General features: G+C 37.9%; 1 protein-coding gene and 1 long non-coding RNA gene across 2 annotated transcripts; one reads left to right on the forward strand and one right to left on the reverse strand.

Annotated features, from left to right (window-relative positions):
- Positions 1 to 5,850: 5,850 nt before the first annotated feature.
- Positions 5,851 to 7,825, reverse strand: LOC133795678 (stemmadenine O-acetyltransferase-like). The gene is made up of 2 exons (XM_062233136.1): positions 7,819 to 7,825; positions 5,851 to 7,308 (listed from the first exon to the last, which is right to left on the reverse strand). Exons 1-2 carry the CDS (start codon positions 7,823 to 7,825, stop codon positions 5,933 to 5,935), a joined length of 1,383 nt encoding a protein of 460 aa, XP_062089120.1. The 3' UTR covers positions 5,851 to 5,932.
- Positions 7,826 to 14,818: 6,993 nt separating this feature from the next.
- On the forward strand, positions 14,819 to 15,341 carry LOC133793905 (uncharacterized). The gene is made up of 2 exons (XR_009875016.1): positions 14,819 to 14,910; positions 15,000 to 15,341. It is a non-coding gene; the product is annotated as an uncharacterized LOC133793905 (long non-coding RNA).
- The last annotated feature ends 1,465 nt before the right edge of the window (positions 15,342 to 16,806 follow it).

Here is a 16,806-nt window from a genome sequence, read left to right on the forward strand (position 1 = left end):
AATCAGGGAGCTCAATCTCTTGCTCTCAATCCGGTGTTTCACTCCCGCACCAAACATATTGAAGTCGATGTCCATTTCATTCGGTCTCAAGTTGCTACAATAAGGCTTGATGTTAGATATGTCTCCACTGATGAACAACCTGCAGACATTTTCACAAAGCCAATTTCTGGACCAAGGTTTCAGTATTTGTGTAACAAGCTACAATTGGCACATTCCAAGTTTAGCTTGAGGGGGTTGTTAGGACTGACCTTGGTTAGTTCTACAAATTCTGTTAGGAGGTTACATTTTCTGGTTGTATTAGCAAGCGTTTGTAATGTGTTAAATTCTGTTATAACAACTTATAACAGAATTCTATTTCAGTGTATGTATTTCTAGAGCTTCCATAAGCTTCTCTGGTTGTATATAAATACTCAATAATAAATTCTTAAAGCTCTATTGTTGATTGAGCTTATTTTTCTCAGTTTTATTAGTTCTTCTTCTCACTTTCTCAACTTGTAGTTACTCGAACACTTTACGACTATTGTCCCGAAGACAACTGACGTGTCATCACACTCCTAGGACTCCTCAGAAAGCTGGTGGTTTACGACCACGTGTCCGGGTTGCTAACGTGTATTAACCTCCAAAAAATACCCGAAACATGTATTATTATCATTTTATAGTATATTATTTAGGATTCCTCTATATATAGTTACATATACAATTAGACGTCACATACCCTAGTCTAACATATGAATTTAAATTTTAAACTCTTATTAAAATACCGACCCTATAACAGACAAGAGTAACAATAATTGGAGATATACTAATAGTTAAGGAAGGAGGATCAGCTGGTGTGGACAAGGAGAGCAGCAGCAGGGAATGAGGGAGTCCCGAAGCAAGAATTTCTTCTCAACAGCTCAACCAAATTCTATTATGCCTTGTTATTTGTGTAATTCTGTTAGTATACGTGTCATGTTGTTACTGGAATATTGTATTTGCTCATGAATTATAAATGCCGTATGGCTATATATCTAATGAATTGCACAGAGCTCATTGAACTGAGTTTTCAATCAAATACAATCTCTCAAAATTTGTCTTGGTATCAGAGCCAGGTTCTTACCTCTCACCATGTCCACTAATCAAAGCCAAACAGCTAATGTTTCACCTGAAAGGGCAGCACCAGAAAACTCACAAAGTAGCTCCAGAAATCAGTCATCAATGGCTCCCTCATCAGTCACAATTAACAGCCCCTTCAGCAATACTTTGAGCCAACCCTTTTCACTAAAATTAGACAGAAACAATTTTCCATTATGGAAAACAATGGTGTTCACAATCATTAGAGGGCATAGATTAGAAAGCTATCTCAATGGTCAGAAACCATGTCCATCAGAGTACATCACGGTGGAGCTAAATGAAGGAAGTGAGCTTACCACCACAGAAGAACAAATAAACCCAGAGTATGAGACTTGGATTGTACATGATCAGTTGCTAATGGGCTGGCTGTACGGTTCAATGTCCGAAACCATAGCATCGGAGGTCATGGGTTGCAGATCGGCATCAGCACTTTGGACAGCTCTGGAAGAGCTTTACGGAGCCCACTCAAAGGCAAACATGGACGATTTAAGGACGAAACTGCAGACCACGAGAAAAGGAGCTCAGACCATGACCGACTACCTCAAGATGAAGCGTATGTGGGCAGATTCTTTGGCTCTCGCTGGAGATCCTTACCCAGAGAAACATCTTATTGCCAATATTCTTTCAGGCTTAGATATGGAATATTTGTCTATTGTTTTGATTCTGGAAAATAGATCTCATCTATCTTGGCAGGAACTTCAAGGGTCCCTTCTCAGCTTTGATAGCAAACTGGAACGGCTAGGAGCTGTCTCGCCCAACAACAAAACCCTCAGCAATTTTACAGCAAACATGGCCCAAAAGCCATTTTACTCAGGAAGTCGAGGAGGCTTCAGTAATGGGTTTGGAAGAAGCAACAATCAGAATACTCAAAACCGTGGGTCTACACCTCCCTTTAACAGTTATGCTTGTGGAAGCCCCAATTTCAGCAGAGGACGAGGTAGACAGGGAAGAGACAACACCAGACCCACGTGTCAGGTGTGTGGCAAATTCGGACACTCGGCAGCCGTGTGCTACTTCAGGTATAATGATCACTATATGGGTCATCCTCCTCAAGGTGAATCACAACAAAGGTATGACAAATCTGGACAGTTGTCAGCTTTAATTGCTACTCCTCAGACACTGCAAGATGATAGTTGGTATGCAGACAGTGGGGCTTCAAATCATCTTACACCTGAAGCTGACAAAATCAACAACAAAATCGACTATATGGGTAAGGAACATATGGTCATAGGAGATGGTAGTACACTTAAAATTGCTCATGTTGGCACTGGATTACTTGATACCACTTATTCTGCCCCTTTGCTCTTAAATGACTTACTGCATGTGCCCACAATTACTAAGAATCTCATTAGTGTGTCAAAGTTGACCAGTGATAATAATGTTTCTATTGAGTTCTTTCCTCATTTTTGCTCTGTGAAGGATCTGGAAACATGGAAGGAGGTGCTGCGAGGAACACTTGAAGGAGGCCTTTATCGACTGGATTCCATATCACCTAAGAAGCATGTCTATGCAACCCATCTTCACAAACCCACGGGTCAAACCATTCCAACCCAGTCGAAACAGTCTGTTGTAGATACTTGGCATAAATGCCTTGGTCATCCTTCTAAGAATGTTTTGAGTCGTGTTTTGATACTATCAAATGTCAATGTTAATGAAACACTTTCTTTCTGTGATGCATGTCAATTTGGCAAAGCTCATGCTCTTCCCTTTCCCACTTCACAAAGCCAAGCACAACATGTTTTAGAGCTTATTCACACAGATTTATGGGGGCCATCTCCAGTTGCATCACACACAAACTATAGATACTATATTCATTTTTTAGATGACTATAGTCGATATACTTGGCTTTACCCGTTAAAACATAAATCTGAAGCTTTGGCAGCATTTGTTCAATTCAAGAAACTTGTTGAAAATCAAATTGACAGAAAAATTAAACAACTCCGAACAGATTGTGGAGGGGAATTTCAAGCCTTTACGCAACTTGTTAGTGACCATGGAATTTTCTTTCATCACTCTTGCCCATATACATCAGAACAAAATGGGAGGGCTGAGCGTAAACATAGGCATATTGTCGAAACTGGCCTTACACTTCTTGCACAAGCACAAATGCCTTTGAAATATTGGTCTGATGCATTTCAAACATCTGTTTATTTAATTAATAGGCTTCCCACATCTGTGCTTAGAGACAAGTCACCGTTTGAGGTTTTATTCTCTAAACTTCCAGATTACACGTTTTTGAAGATTTTTGGAGTCTCTTGTTTTCCTTGCATTAGATCTTACCAAAGTCATAAATTTGAGTTTCATTCAGTGAAGTGTGTGAATTTGGGGTATAGTGAAGTTCATAAGGGATACAAATGTCTCAGTCCTCATGGTCGCATTTACATTACTCGGCATGTGATTTTTAACGAAAAAGAATTTCCCTTTTCCACTGGGTTTCTGAACACCAAACAGCCAGAACAATATGTTACTTTAACTACCCCTCACTCGTGGTTCACCTTACCGTTTGCTTCAACTCCAATATCTGCCACTCCTGATTCCTCTCCAGTCGCTCTTGCCTCGTCGCACAGTGTTCCCGTAGCACCTTCTTCCAGCTCTTCCCTCGGCCATGATGAATATTCGGCGACTGGGTCTCCTGTTCCTTACTGCAGTGATTCGCTTGTTGACTGCCCAGAATCCTCTGGCCCAATTCCAGCTGCTTCCGATGTCTCTGACTCTCATTTAGTGCCTCTTTTGCCCACGCATCCAATGGTGACTCGTGCTAAGGCGGGCATTTTCAAGCTTCGTACGTTTGTTGGTGCAGCGTCTGCTTTCGGTTTCTCTGTCGTTCCTGCTTCGGTCCAGAGTGCCCTTCAGCATGAGGGGTGGAAAAGAGCTATGACAGAGGAGTTTGATGCACTTCAACGGAACCATACTTGGCATCTAGTTCCTCCTTCTGATGATTATAATGTTGTGGGATGCAGATGGGTCTTCAAAGAAACGTTTAATGCTGATGGTAGCTTTCAACGCTACAAGGCCAGATTGGTGGCCAAAGGTTTTCATCAAAGGCCTGGGTTTGATTTTGGGGAGACCTTTAGTCCAGTGGTCAAAGCAGCTACAGTTCGTATTGTTCTAACCTTAGCCGTGGCACATGACTGGGAAGTAAGGCAAGTTGATATTAACAATGCTTTTCTGAATGGAGTAATTGAAGAAGATGTGTTTATGTTACAACCTCTTGGGTTTGAAGATACACAACATCCTGACTATGTCCAAGAGCCTGGTATGAGCAACTGAAAACTATGTTGATACAGTGGGGCTTTACAAATTCAAAGGCAGATTCCTCCTTTTTTATTCTCAAGGAAAGCAAGTTTGTTATAATGGCTTTAGTATATGTGGATGATATAGTGGTAACTGGAAATAATGCAGAAGAGTTAAGCACGTTTATTGACAAGCTAAATAGACATTTTTCACTCAAGGATTTGGGTCCTCTTCATTTTTTCTTGGGCATAGAGGTATTCAGAGATCAAACAGGCTTCTATCTTTCTCAAGGGAAATATGTTACTGAATTATTACTCAAATTTCAGATGCAGAACACCAAGCCGACCAATACACCAATATCAGCAGGAAAGCCACTCTCAATTACTGATGGAAGACCTCTTGAACACCTAACCGATTACAGAAAACTCATTGGAGCGCTTCAATATCTCAGCCACACTAGACTTGATATTTCTTATGCTGTAAATAAGCTCAGCTAATTTCTCAAACAACCGACTGATGTTCACTGGAATGCAGCTAAGAGGATCCTTCGATACTTAAAAGGTATTGTTTATCATGGAATTCATATAATGCCAAGTGATAATCTCACACTCATAGGATTTTCTGATGCTAATTGGGCTTGCTGCCCTGATGACCGCAAGTCAGTTGGTGGTTTCTGTGTGTTCTTTGGCGATTCGTTAGTATCTTGGTCCTCCAAAAAGCAGAGTGTTATAGCACGGTCAAGCACATAATCCGAATATTGCTCCTTAGCTCATCTTGCGGCTGAGTTGTCGTGGCTTCAAGAGTTATTGAAAGAACTGAGATTTGAGTGCAGATCAACGCCAGTGATATGGTGTGACAACCAAAGCGCAAGTGCATTGGCCTCCAATCCCGTCTATCATGCAAGAACCAAACACATTGAACTTGATGTGCATTTTGTAAGGGATAAAGTGTTGGAAAAGAAGTTAGAAGTTAGATATGTGCCTTCGCATGAGCAAATTGCCGACTGCCTAACAAAAGGTCTTTCACCTCCTCGCTTCAAATACTTGATACACAAACTCAATGTGACTCAGTCACCATATCGTTTGAGGGGTGGAGTTAAGGAAGGAGGATCAGCTGGTGTGGACAAGGAGAGCAGCAGCAGGGAATGAGGGAGTCCCGAAGCAAGAATTTCTTCTCAACAGCTCAACCAAATTCTGTTATGCCTTGTTATTTGTGTAATTCTGTTAGTATACGTGTCATGTTGTTACTGGAATATTGTATTTGCTCATGAATTGTAAATGCCGTATGGCTATATATCTAATGAATTGCACAAAGCTCATTGAGCTGAGTTTTCAATCAAATACAATCTCTCAAAATTTGTCTCTAATTATATATATAGGACCCATATATATTAATTTGTTATTTTAGGCTCTACCAGCACCTTTTAACATATTTTTTCCTGATATCTCTCTTTTATTACTTGATCATTTGGTTCATGCACATGGCATTTGAAGGCTAAAACAGGAGAGACTGGAAATTTTTTAATTTTATGAAACGTACATGCCAAGGGCAGATCTTATTAATAACTACATAAATTTATTTATTATTAAATCGGAGAAGCAAAAGCTAAAAAACTGGAATCACATTCCAGAAAAGCCATTCTCTTGTCTTCCAATGTAATGACAGCTTCAACCGATCCTTTACCCCATCGATCTGCATCAACCATTATCACCGTATTCCTACACGCAGAGCCAACTTTTCCCACGCTTCCAATCGAGTATGGCTTCCCAAACCCAAAATCAACCTCATTAAAGAAACCTTTCCAGTTCGAGAAAGCAAAAACATCAGGCTTTTCTACCTCCGTCGAAGACATAAGCTCCAGCTGGCTCAAAACCTCACAAGATCCCTCTTTATTGCCTTTCGTCACTTCACAAATAAAATCTTCCTCGAAACCATCCATGGCTTCCTTCAGCTTATCAACCAGTTCACTCAACTCCACGTCCGTAGAACTAGCACTCTCAACATTTCCATCGTTAGGGTCAAATACCGCCATTGCCCACCAGAAGAGGTTTCCGGTGGCACCATCAAGCGAGCTTTCCTTCATTCGCGGCCGAATGTTGACTGCATGGCTAGCCAGCGACGGCCTCGGTGATCCCGAGACCGCCCAAGAAGCCTCCGTCGCGTGCTTCCAAATGAAACAGGACACCACGAAGTTGCGTGACGGGGTTGGCACTCGCTCGGTTTTCGCTCTTTCCTTTAGAGTTTCTATGGCTTCTGTACGAAAGACGAATTTCCTTGTAGTGAAATCTCCTTCGTTGAACCATAACCGATCCATCATAGACGTGTATTTTTCGAGAAAGTTGTCTGTTTTCTGGGGAAAGAGAATAGCCGCATCACAAAGATTAGGGTTTATTACTTTCTCAAGGTCACCATTAGAGAAAGCAGCCCAAGATTTGAGGAAATTGCTTAGCATTGTAGCGTCAGAATTGTTGTGGCATAGGGAAATACCGAGTGCAATTCCACCGCAAGAGAATGTGTTCACTTGAAAAGCGATAGGGATAACATCGAACGTGTTTTCCCGGCATAAGGGCCGGAAAGGGAGAAGCTGGTTGTAGCACAAGTCATCAACTTTGCTTCTCTCAAAGAACTCAGACATCGGAAACTTGACTCTGGCTTCCAAGAACAGAACACCAGAGAAATAATCGTCAGTGTAAAGATTATGCTTGGTTCTTCCTGAATAAGGGTAATACAAGTTGAGTGTCTCTGACAAGGATTTCTTAAGTTGGGTTATGGTTTTGGAGATGTCGAAATTGGGATCAGGAATATTATTAACTGGATAGAAGAGAACTATAGGGACGTAAGTTGGTGGCATGAGCTGGTCTAGAAGGCAGAGATTGTAGGGCTTGAGATTATGAGTTGAGGAAGATGGTTTAATCATTTCTCTTGAGACAATGTTGACCTCCATTTTTAAAATTTGATGTACTATAAAGGAGATAAAATACTGATCAGCGCATATAGAAAGATATACTTATAATATCTCACATATTATTAAATATGTGGTATATATAGACTTCATCGGTGAGTTGGTTTGATATAAAATAGCAGCTAGAACACTCGTCCAAACTTCCACGGAATTGTAATTAAGAGTAGTGGTATACGTAATTGATAACATGCACCTCTCACTAACTCATATATAGTTCACAAAGATTAGTAGTAGTTTGTAACCAATTATTTAAGAGAGATCCGTACGTTTTTATTTTATTTTCTTTATCAAATCAAGTTAAAAACAAACATATAATACGGAATAGATACTAGTTTCTTCGTAATTTTAAAAATACCAAATTACATCATTAGATTTTATTTGAATACTCACTTACATCCATATGATTTCAATATATAATACCAAATTATTACATCATTTTGTTTGCTAGTAATACAAAATGCCTACTTGAACCAAGTCTTTGTCAAAATTAATTAGTCACACAATAATACCATCCATTTATTTACGTAAACTTAATTTTTTATTTTAAAATATTTTATAAAAATATTTAAGACTTTATTTAGATGAAATCGCATATTATTTTTCTTTTTGAATGAAACGTACAGTAAACAAATCTTAAGTATTTTAAATAAAAAATAAAAAATTTATATTTTAAGAAATTATATTTTTAACAAACAATTTATTTAACACACTTTAATAATAACATTTTATTTTTAAAACTTAAAATATTATTTATTATTGTTTTAATTTATTTGAATAAACATATTTTTTCACATATTTTTATATAATATTTTCAAATAAAAAATAATTTCAATTAAATAAAGATTGTTTAATTTTACTAATTAAAAAAATAATATTGACCATAAATTTATTCAAATAGGTATTTTATATTGTTTTAAAATTTTGTATTATATTGAAACCACAAGAAAGTAAATGGGTATTTAAACTATAAAGGTATAATTTGATGTCTTTGAAATCAAATATTATTTAAGCAATATATACCTTACGATTAAATACAACACAATTGACACGATTAAGTAGTAACTAGAAGAAATTCATACACCAAGTAAAATACAATCTAAATTGTAGATAAAGTGATATATCTAATTGTAGATAAGGATGATTTATAGTAAAATTGTTGGGATCTATTAAAATTAAATCTAATTAAGTTGTTGATAAGCTTGATCTACAAAGACATAACCACATTATAAATTCATTAAGTGTTAAACAGTCCCACTCAGACATCAACTATATATGACTCTTGGGCAGTAGGCTATTGGCTACGTACTCCTCTCGACAGGGAAAAGCGTCTAGCTAACTCATTTGTGGGAAGTTTTTGAGGGTTTGTATTCGTATTGTAGGTACACTATACGTGTGCGAATATCGTGTTCATTATATATGTGAAATAAATATATATTTGTTTAAATAACAACATTATCTGTTATGACCAAAAAAAAAAAATAGCTCTTTTAGCGCGCGAAAACTCAAAATGTCCATATTTAAAAATAAAAAAAAAAAAAGAAAGAAAATATCAGAATAAAAGGAAAAAGACCCTAATCCTCATATTATCTATATCAACTTGTGGCTTTAGTTCAAGATCAAGGCCTAGATGACTGGGTCAGTTGCCAAGGACTAGGACCTAGAGTAGACACACCAGGATCCAATCAAATATACATTTTATTTAATTTTGTTTAGTCTAGAAACACCATCATCTATATTTATATTTATATTTATATTTTTTTATTTTATGTGAATATTAATATCCCTCACAGTGAGTATAACTTTTTTAAAATTATATGTATTCAATTTATAAATAAATAACTTTTTAGTAGTTTGTATTTTCCGAAATACAAACTTTATTATATTTTCAGTCAAACTCATCATATAACCATTCGTGATTGTTTGGGCATTTTGCTCTCTAACTCCCTAATACATACATTTCAAGTCCCATAAACAAAGGGAAATTCCACTTTCTATGCATCCCTATTACAAAAAAAATACTAGTCCTATTCATCTTTTCAATTTGATGCTAAACTTTCAGCAATTACTAAAAATACCCCTCTCATTTTTTCCCTCCAAAAACTTTTCCTCCAAAATCTCTCACTCTCTCTCTATCTCTCCCGGACCCGAAGAAGAAAACCCCCCAAATCCCCAACCCTCCCCTCGACCCTCTCTCTCTCGCGCGAAGCGACGATGCCCACCCAGACCGACGACCACTGAAGCATCTCTTCGACGACGGAGTCGGTTGACTGGAAAGAGATATAGTAACTCAAGTTTCACAAACCATAGATCTCTGAGAGGTACAAACTTGAATCGAAAATTATTTTTCAGCTTAAATGCATGTTTTCCTTTATATTTTGGGGAAGATTTGAGAATGTATGGGGTGGGTGTCGATCTGAGTTCTGGGTGTTTTTTTTCTGGGTTTTCTGATTTAGGCTCGATAGGTTCGATGAGTGCTCGATGGGTGCTCGAAAATAGTATAGAAACTGAAAAATTATAAGATCGATAATGCTCGATAGTGGCTCGATATGAGTGATGCATTAGAACTTGAGAGTTCGATATACGCTCGATGTTAGCTTGATAGCACTAGCTCGATAGAAATCGGTTAGGCTCGATGAGGACTGGGGTTTTCTCGATGGGGTTGATATTTGTTGGTTGATAGGCTCAACATGAGCTCGATGCATATAGCTCGATAGTGACTCAATAGAGCTCGATGGTGGCTCGATATGAGTGAGGCATTTTGGCTCTATAGTGATTGATGATAGCTTGATAGCAAACGGTTATGCTCGATATGAGCTCGATGCATGCTCGATAGTCCATTGTTAAGACATATTTTGATATAGCTTGATACTTACTCGATAGAGCTCGATGGCGACTCGATAGAGTTTTGTTGTTGCTCGATGATGGTTCGATAACAGCTCGATGGAAGTGTTTACTTTAGTTTTCTTATGACTTTTTTTTTTAATTTTTGACCAATTTTGTTTTACATTTTGTTTTCTTACCAATTGTTTTCATATGTAGATGCAGAAGTTGCTTGTTCCGTTGCAAGATCACTTTCCTGGCCGAGTCACATATAGGGGTGGTAGGACTTTGGTTGATATTAAGAAAAGGTTTGTGGAGCTCGGCTAAGGAATCCCCTTTCAAGGAATTCTTCTTGGCTTCAGAGTTTCATTTCTCAGGAGTTTTGGTACACGAGCTGATGTTGAGGAAAATAGCAAGTCAAAAAGAAGATGAGGTGCATTTCTTTTTGGGCTCAAAGTCTTGTAGATTCGGGGTGGGAGAGTTTGCTCTGGTGACGGGGTTGAATTTCAGTTCTGCACCGTCACAAGCAGAGTTGGATGAACGTCTGATCAGTGATCGCTTGATAAATGAGTATTTCAATGATGCTGAGAAAGTAAAGCTCCTACAGTTGGAGAATGCTTTCAAAACTTGTATTGTGGTTGAAGATGCGTACAAGTTGGGTCTCTGTTTGTAGGTTAATGGGGTTCTAAATGCCATAGAGGGAAAGTTGAATATATGGCGAGATATACTGAAGATGGTTGAGGACATAAACTACTTCTTCAGCTATCCATGGGGGAAGTTCTCTTATAAGAGACTTTTAAATTCTTGTAAGAAGGACATGTAGCGTTAAAAGTCTAACTATGAAAAGAAGAAGGGTGTGAAGGTGCAACAAGAGTCGAAGTACACTTTTTATGGTTATGCCCCGGCGTTACAGTATTGGGCGTATGAGGCCATTCAGCTGCTTGCAACAGAGTTTGTTGTGAGCTCAAGAAATATGGTCCCAAGGATGCTTAGTTGGTTGCATTGGAAGAATAAGGATTTTACCAAGTCTGTCATATCGTCAATGTTACCAAAGAGCACTGTAAGTTATATTTGATTGACGTTAAGTAGTTATGTTTAGCTATATGTTTATCTTCTATGATTTTTTTAGTTAAATCAATGCTTTATGTTGTTTGTAGTCGATCTTCCTTCCGTTGTTGAAGCCCCGACCATCAAAGGTTGATTATTACAACTCTTTGACTCTAGGAGATGTTCCCCTGTATCCCGGGCTTGGACAGGATCCTGAGGAGTTTGATGGGGAGGACAAGGAGGCCATGGATTTTGAGAAAGTGGCTGGGATAGTTTCTCAAGTTGCCCAAGTAGCAAAGATTTTTTATGATGCTGTCCCTGAGACGAAGAAGGTTCCCACCCCTCCCACTGCCCCTTCTGTAGCCCCAACCTCAGCCCCAGCCCCCGCTGTCCCTGAGGCCGATATCAAGAGTTGATGCAATAGTTGGAGAGAGTCAAGGGTAGACAAGAGACCCTTCTGAAGAACCAGTCAGTGATCATGGACGCAGTTAGTCAGATCTTGACATTTATTAAGGAATGACTGAGGGACTCCAGGAAGATTCAGACTCAAAGTCGCTGGATATTCTAGATGGCTTTGAACTTGATCCAACCACTCCTCTCACCATTGTTGTGACACCTGATGCTACGACTCCGGGAGTCATTATTGTCAACCCCGAGGAGGTGCATGAGGTTCAATTTAAGAGGAGAAGACGCAGCCGAGAATGGTTTGAGGACTACACTGATCCAACGAGGAAGAGACCTCGCACTGATGCAGTTGGAGATACAGAGGAGGCATTAGTGCTCGACCCTCTAAAGAAGTCAGATGTTAAACAGTATGGGACACTCTGCATGCTTGGAGACATCCCCAACAAGACTCTAAGGGATGTGAAGATAGGGTGTCACGATCCAATATGGTTTCTAACGTGGAAGACACCCCGGTCGTGGCTCGATGATGGGGTAAGCTATTTATTTAAAATGTTAACAAATTTTATCCTATTTTAAAAATTGTAAGTTTTGTGTTTGACTGCCATGATATGGCTCGATAGGGGCTCGATATGAGCCTCGATGGGGTTGTATTAGCTCAATATGAGCTTGATAGGGGCTCGATGGGGGAACAAGGTGGATTTTGAGGTTAAATGTGTGAACTAGCTAGATATGAGCTCGACATGGCTCGATATGGTTCGATAGAGGCTCGATATGAGATTGATGTAGGGTTGTATGAGCTCGATAGGGGCTCAATGAGGGAGCAAGGTAGGTTTTGAGGTTAAATGTGTGAACTGGCTAGATATGAGCTCGATAAGGTTTGATAGGGGCTCGATGCATGCTTTTCAAACTACATTTAAGCTATTTATGTTAATTTTTGCTAACTTTTTCTTTTGTCTTCTCGTTGTAGCATATTGATTCGGCACAACACATGCTTCGTAGGTGTCGCCACTTATCCCCGAAGACATATCGCCAAAGTGCTGTTGTGATGAACGTGATGTTCTCATAAGTGATACCTACCAGATATGATCAGTACAAGAATAATACTAACAAAGAAAGGTACCTTTGGGATGCTGATGTCATGTCCATGGTGACCGGTCTCGAGCAACAGTTTCTAGCGCCTTGGTCAGGAGTTCAAAATGTATATTTGTGCCAGAACTATCAGCAGTCTCAATGGTTTGCCATTGAGGCTTCTATTTCTAGTTGGACATTCACCATATATGATTCAGACATCTCGGTGATTAGTGACACACAGATGGAGGAAATTATGAAGCCATGGTGCATGTTGTTTCCTTCTCTATTGCTGCAAAGTAAACTGTTCTAGGATAGCTTAATGTTGAAGATTCATGCATCAGGAAAGAAGCCACATCAGTTCATATGGCGCAGCCTATAGCGACACGAGCTCACTCAGTCCAAGAGAAGGTAAATAACATCATCTTTATACTGTATCAGTTTCTAAGGAGATTTATTATAGTACTGTATTTAATGTTTATATGTTTTTTATAGTGGAGATTATGGTGTGTATACTAGCAATCATATTGAGCATTAGATTCCCGGCTATCCATTGGAAACCATTTGCGATGAAAATATAGAGTTGTTCAGGAATAAATGGACGAAAACTTGTGGTATCAGAATGTGCGACCTTGACTGGCTTCCACACCACCAGATACTTGTATATATTTTTTTTATTGGACATATTTTATAAGAGCGACTATGATAGGCTCTTCATTTTTTGTGATGACCGTATATATACAGGTTCTTTACATGTTGTGTTTGTGTTTTGGGTTTTTTTGTGATAACTATTGTTGATGATGAGAACTCGTCAACGATATAGGATCGGAAAACTCAAAGTGTATTGCAAAAACTATGTAGAAATAAGATAGAAATGACTTGAAGGAGAAAGATGCAGAACTACAATGGAGCAAAAGTTGTATATTCCTTAATTGTTTGAGCATAGAAAGAATTTTCCAACCCCCTAGTCTGAAGGGTGGGAGTCTATTTATAGTTGGGCTCTAATGACCCTTGATACATGGTGGTCCCAGGGGACAAGAACGTACGCAGGTACATTGTCAGGGTCGTGGTGCAAGACGTTGTGGTGTCGGATCTGGTACATGGTTGGGGGTGCTCAGGTAGTGCCTCCACTCTTTGCACAGGTTCGTACCACTACAACTTGTCGAACACGGATGTCAGGGTCATGCCTCTGTCATCCTCAGGGTTGTACACCCTGTACTCATATACGTACCATGTACCTGATGGTCCTTCTATCATTTCCAAGATATAAATTCTCTCCAAGCTTCCTTATATTTTGCTTAGTGTGGGAAATCATGTTGTGAGAGGTCAAGATGCGAGGGTGTAAAACGCATATGCCTCGCTATGCGAGGCCCTTGTCAGAGGGGGGTGGCACATCTATGCGTCTGCCTAAGCGTCTTCACATGCGGAGTCCAAAGGCATGCGCACGAGGATTAGGCCTTGCTATGTGGGGCCCTTGGCCAAGGGAGACGTGTGCCTAGCATCTTCGCTCGAGAAGCCTGAAGGCATGCGCATGAGGATTAGGCCTCGCTATGCGAGGCCCTTGGCCGAGGGAGATGCACGCCTAGCGCCTTCATGCGAGAAGTCCGAGGGCATGCGCACAGGGATTGGGCAGAGAGGCCCTTGGCCAAAGGAGATGCGCGCCTAGCGTCTTCGCACAAGAAGTCCGAATGAGATGCGCGAGGCCCTTGGCCGAGGAAGATGTGTGCCTAGCGTCTTCGCACTTTCACCGAGGGATGCTTTAAGGAAAATTATTCCATATTCACACTTGCCCCCGAGTCTATAAGTATACTTTTAAGTGTTCTTGAATACTTCTTCCAATGCTCTTTGTGTGATATGAATGACATTTGAGCTTTGTTTTATTTTAAGAGGTTTGGAAGGCTCACATTTTGAATGAGATCTTGTGGTGAATGAGGAAACACAAAATGGACCTTGGTGGTGTGTTTCTTTGTAATTCATAAAGAAACACAAAAACCAACTAACTTTTGTGGTGATCCAAGTGTGTCCTTAAGATGGAATGAGGGCCAACCGTTTCTAAGTGGGGATACCAAGGTTGCTGAGACTCTTGATCTCTACCATTCATCTAGATTTGATCCAATGGCTAAGAAGTCTTGACTTTCCTTATAAATACCCCAAGACTTGGATTCATCTATTCACACCGAAACTTGCTTAGCCTAGTGGTATCTCCTTTAAGCTATTTCTAAGAGCTCCAAGGTTCTATCCCTCATAGAGGCATCTTCAAGGTAATTTTTGCTCGCTTTTCATCATATTCATCTCCCTTTTTTTTATTTATTTTTTACTTATTCTTCCTCATACCATGTTTGCATTGTAGGGTAACAATGTGTTCTCTCGTTGCCAAATGTCCGCTCTTGTTTATCGTTCAATCCTTCTTCACACGCCTAAAAGCCTGTCCTTGCACATCTGGGGATTCACATATACGCACCCATGTATACCTTCATCCCCCAGTGATACGTGTCTCTTTTATCTTTTATACGAGGGTAGGGTCATAGGTTAGTATGTACCTGTTCCTTAGGGGTTTTTTATTCTCATGGCGCGTTAGGCGCATATACATGGTCCTTTTCTTACACTCTTTATATTCATGTTGTAGATATTTAATTTTAATTTGTAAATTAAATATCATTAAATTAATTAATCTTAACTAAAATATGAATTATGATTGGAGTAAATTAAGTTAATAATAATGGCTCCCTAACTTTTACCAAAAATTTGGCTAAAAATAATAAGTATGATTAGAGTTGTATGGAGGAAGTATAAAAAAATATCTTGTTCTTAAAGCATCAAAAACGCTAGTGCCAACAACGTTTTATTGTTTACGTGGGTTCCCCTAGTAAACATAATATCAAATATTCTATAATTAGTTTGGTAACTTTGTCTATTATTAACAACTTTATTATATATATTTTTTCTTAATTATATTTGTACTAATTTAATAAAATATAACATTTAATGAGGTCGTTTGGTAAAATTTTTGTTTTTGAATTTTTTAAACACAAAAATGGAAATAATATTTTATTTTTGTTTCTTTATTTTTAAAAAATAAAAATATGTTTGGTAACTATTTTTGTTTTTTGTTTTTAAAAATAAAAAATAATAAACGCGTTTGATAAATTTTATTTTTATTTTTTGTTTAACAATATGATGTGTTGATTTGAAGAAAAGAAAAAAAAATTGAAAACTGTTTAAAATAATTTTTTTGTGAAAAAATTCTATTTTTAAAATTTTAATTAAAATTTTAAAAAATAATAAAAAAAAATAAAGATACCAAACACATTTTATGTTTAATTGTTAAATTTTTAATTAATTAAATAAAAAATTATTTTTTTAAGTATTACTAAACAACACCAATATTTTTTTCCAACGTCGCCATCGTTGACATGACCTGACATGACCTTAATATAATTTTGTGATCAATATTCCCATCTAACTTAAATTTGTTAATCAATACAAGGGTGTGATTGTGACATTTATATATAAGTGAGACATAGTAACAGAAAGGCATTACAGAATATTTCAATTTGAAAGCAACGGATGCTACATAATTAATTAAGTATTTTAGAATTGTTAGGGAATATATTATAATGAGATATCGTATTATTATTATTATTATTATTATTATTATTATAATTGAATATCAAATCTTATATATTTAAATTTAATAAATATTATAAAATAATACTAACTAATGTGTTACTGCAAGGACCACTAAATACTGACTCTCTTAATATTTAGACCTACCTTAACATGTAATGGGAAACACCATATATTTTGAGAAGTAGACTGCGCCTTGGAAGTCGAGACTGTTTTCCAGACTGGCTTGATATTGAAATAGACTTTTTAGGTGTACCGAATTAGATGCCATTAAATGAAAAATAAAAAGAATTGACTCAAATTTACTCTCATTTTTTGAAATATCTTTCATGTTCGTACCTAATAAAATAGACAATTAATTCAATAAAAATATCATATTTACTAAATATATAAAGTATCATTTGAGTCATATTTTTATTAGTCGGTGACATGTAAATATATACAGATGGAATCAAGATTTTCTTTTGTCCAATTTTAGTATTTCAATATATATCCAAAGCATGAATATGTGATAAATTATTTAAATTTGA

Source organism: Humulus lupulus, chromosome 8 (assembly GCF_963169125.1).
Source record: "Humulus lupulus chromosome 8, drHumLupu1.1, whole genome shotgun sequence".
NCBI classification, from domain to species: Eukaryota; Viridiplantae; Streptophyta; class Magnoliopsida; order Rosales; family Cannabaceae; genus Humulus; species Humulus lupulus.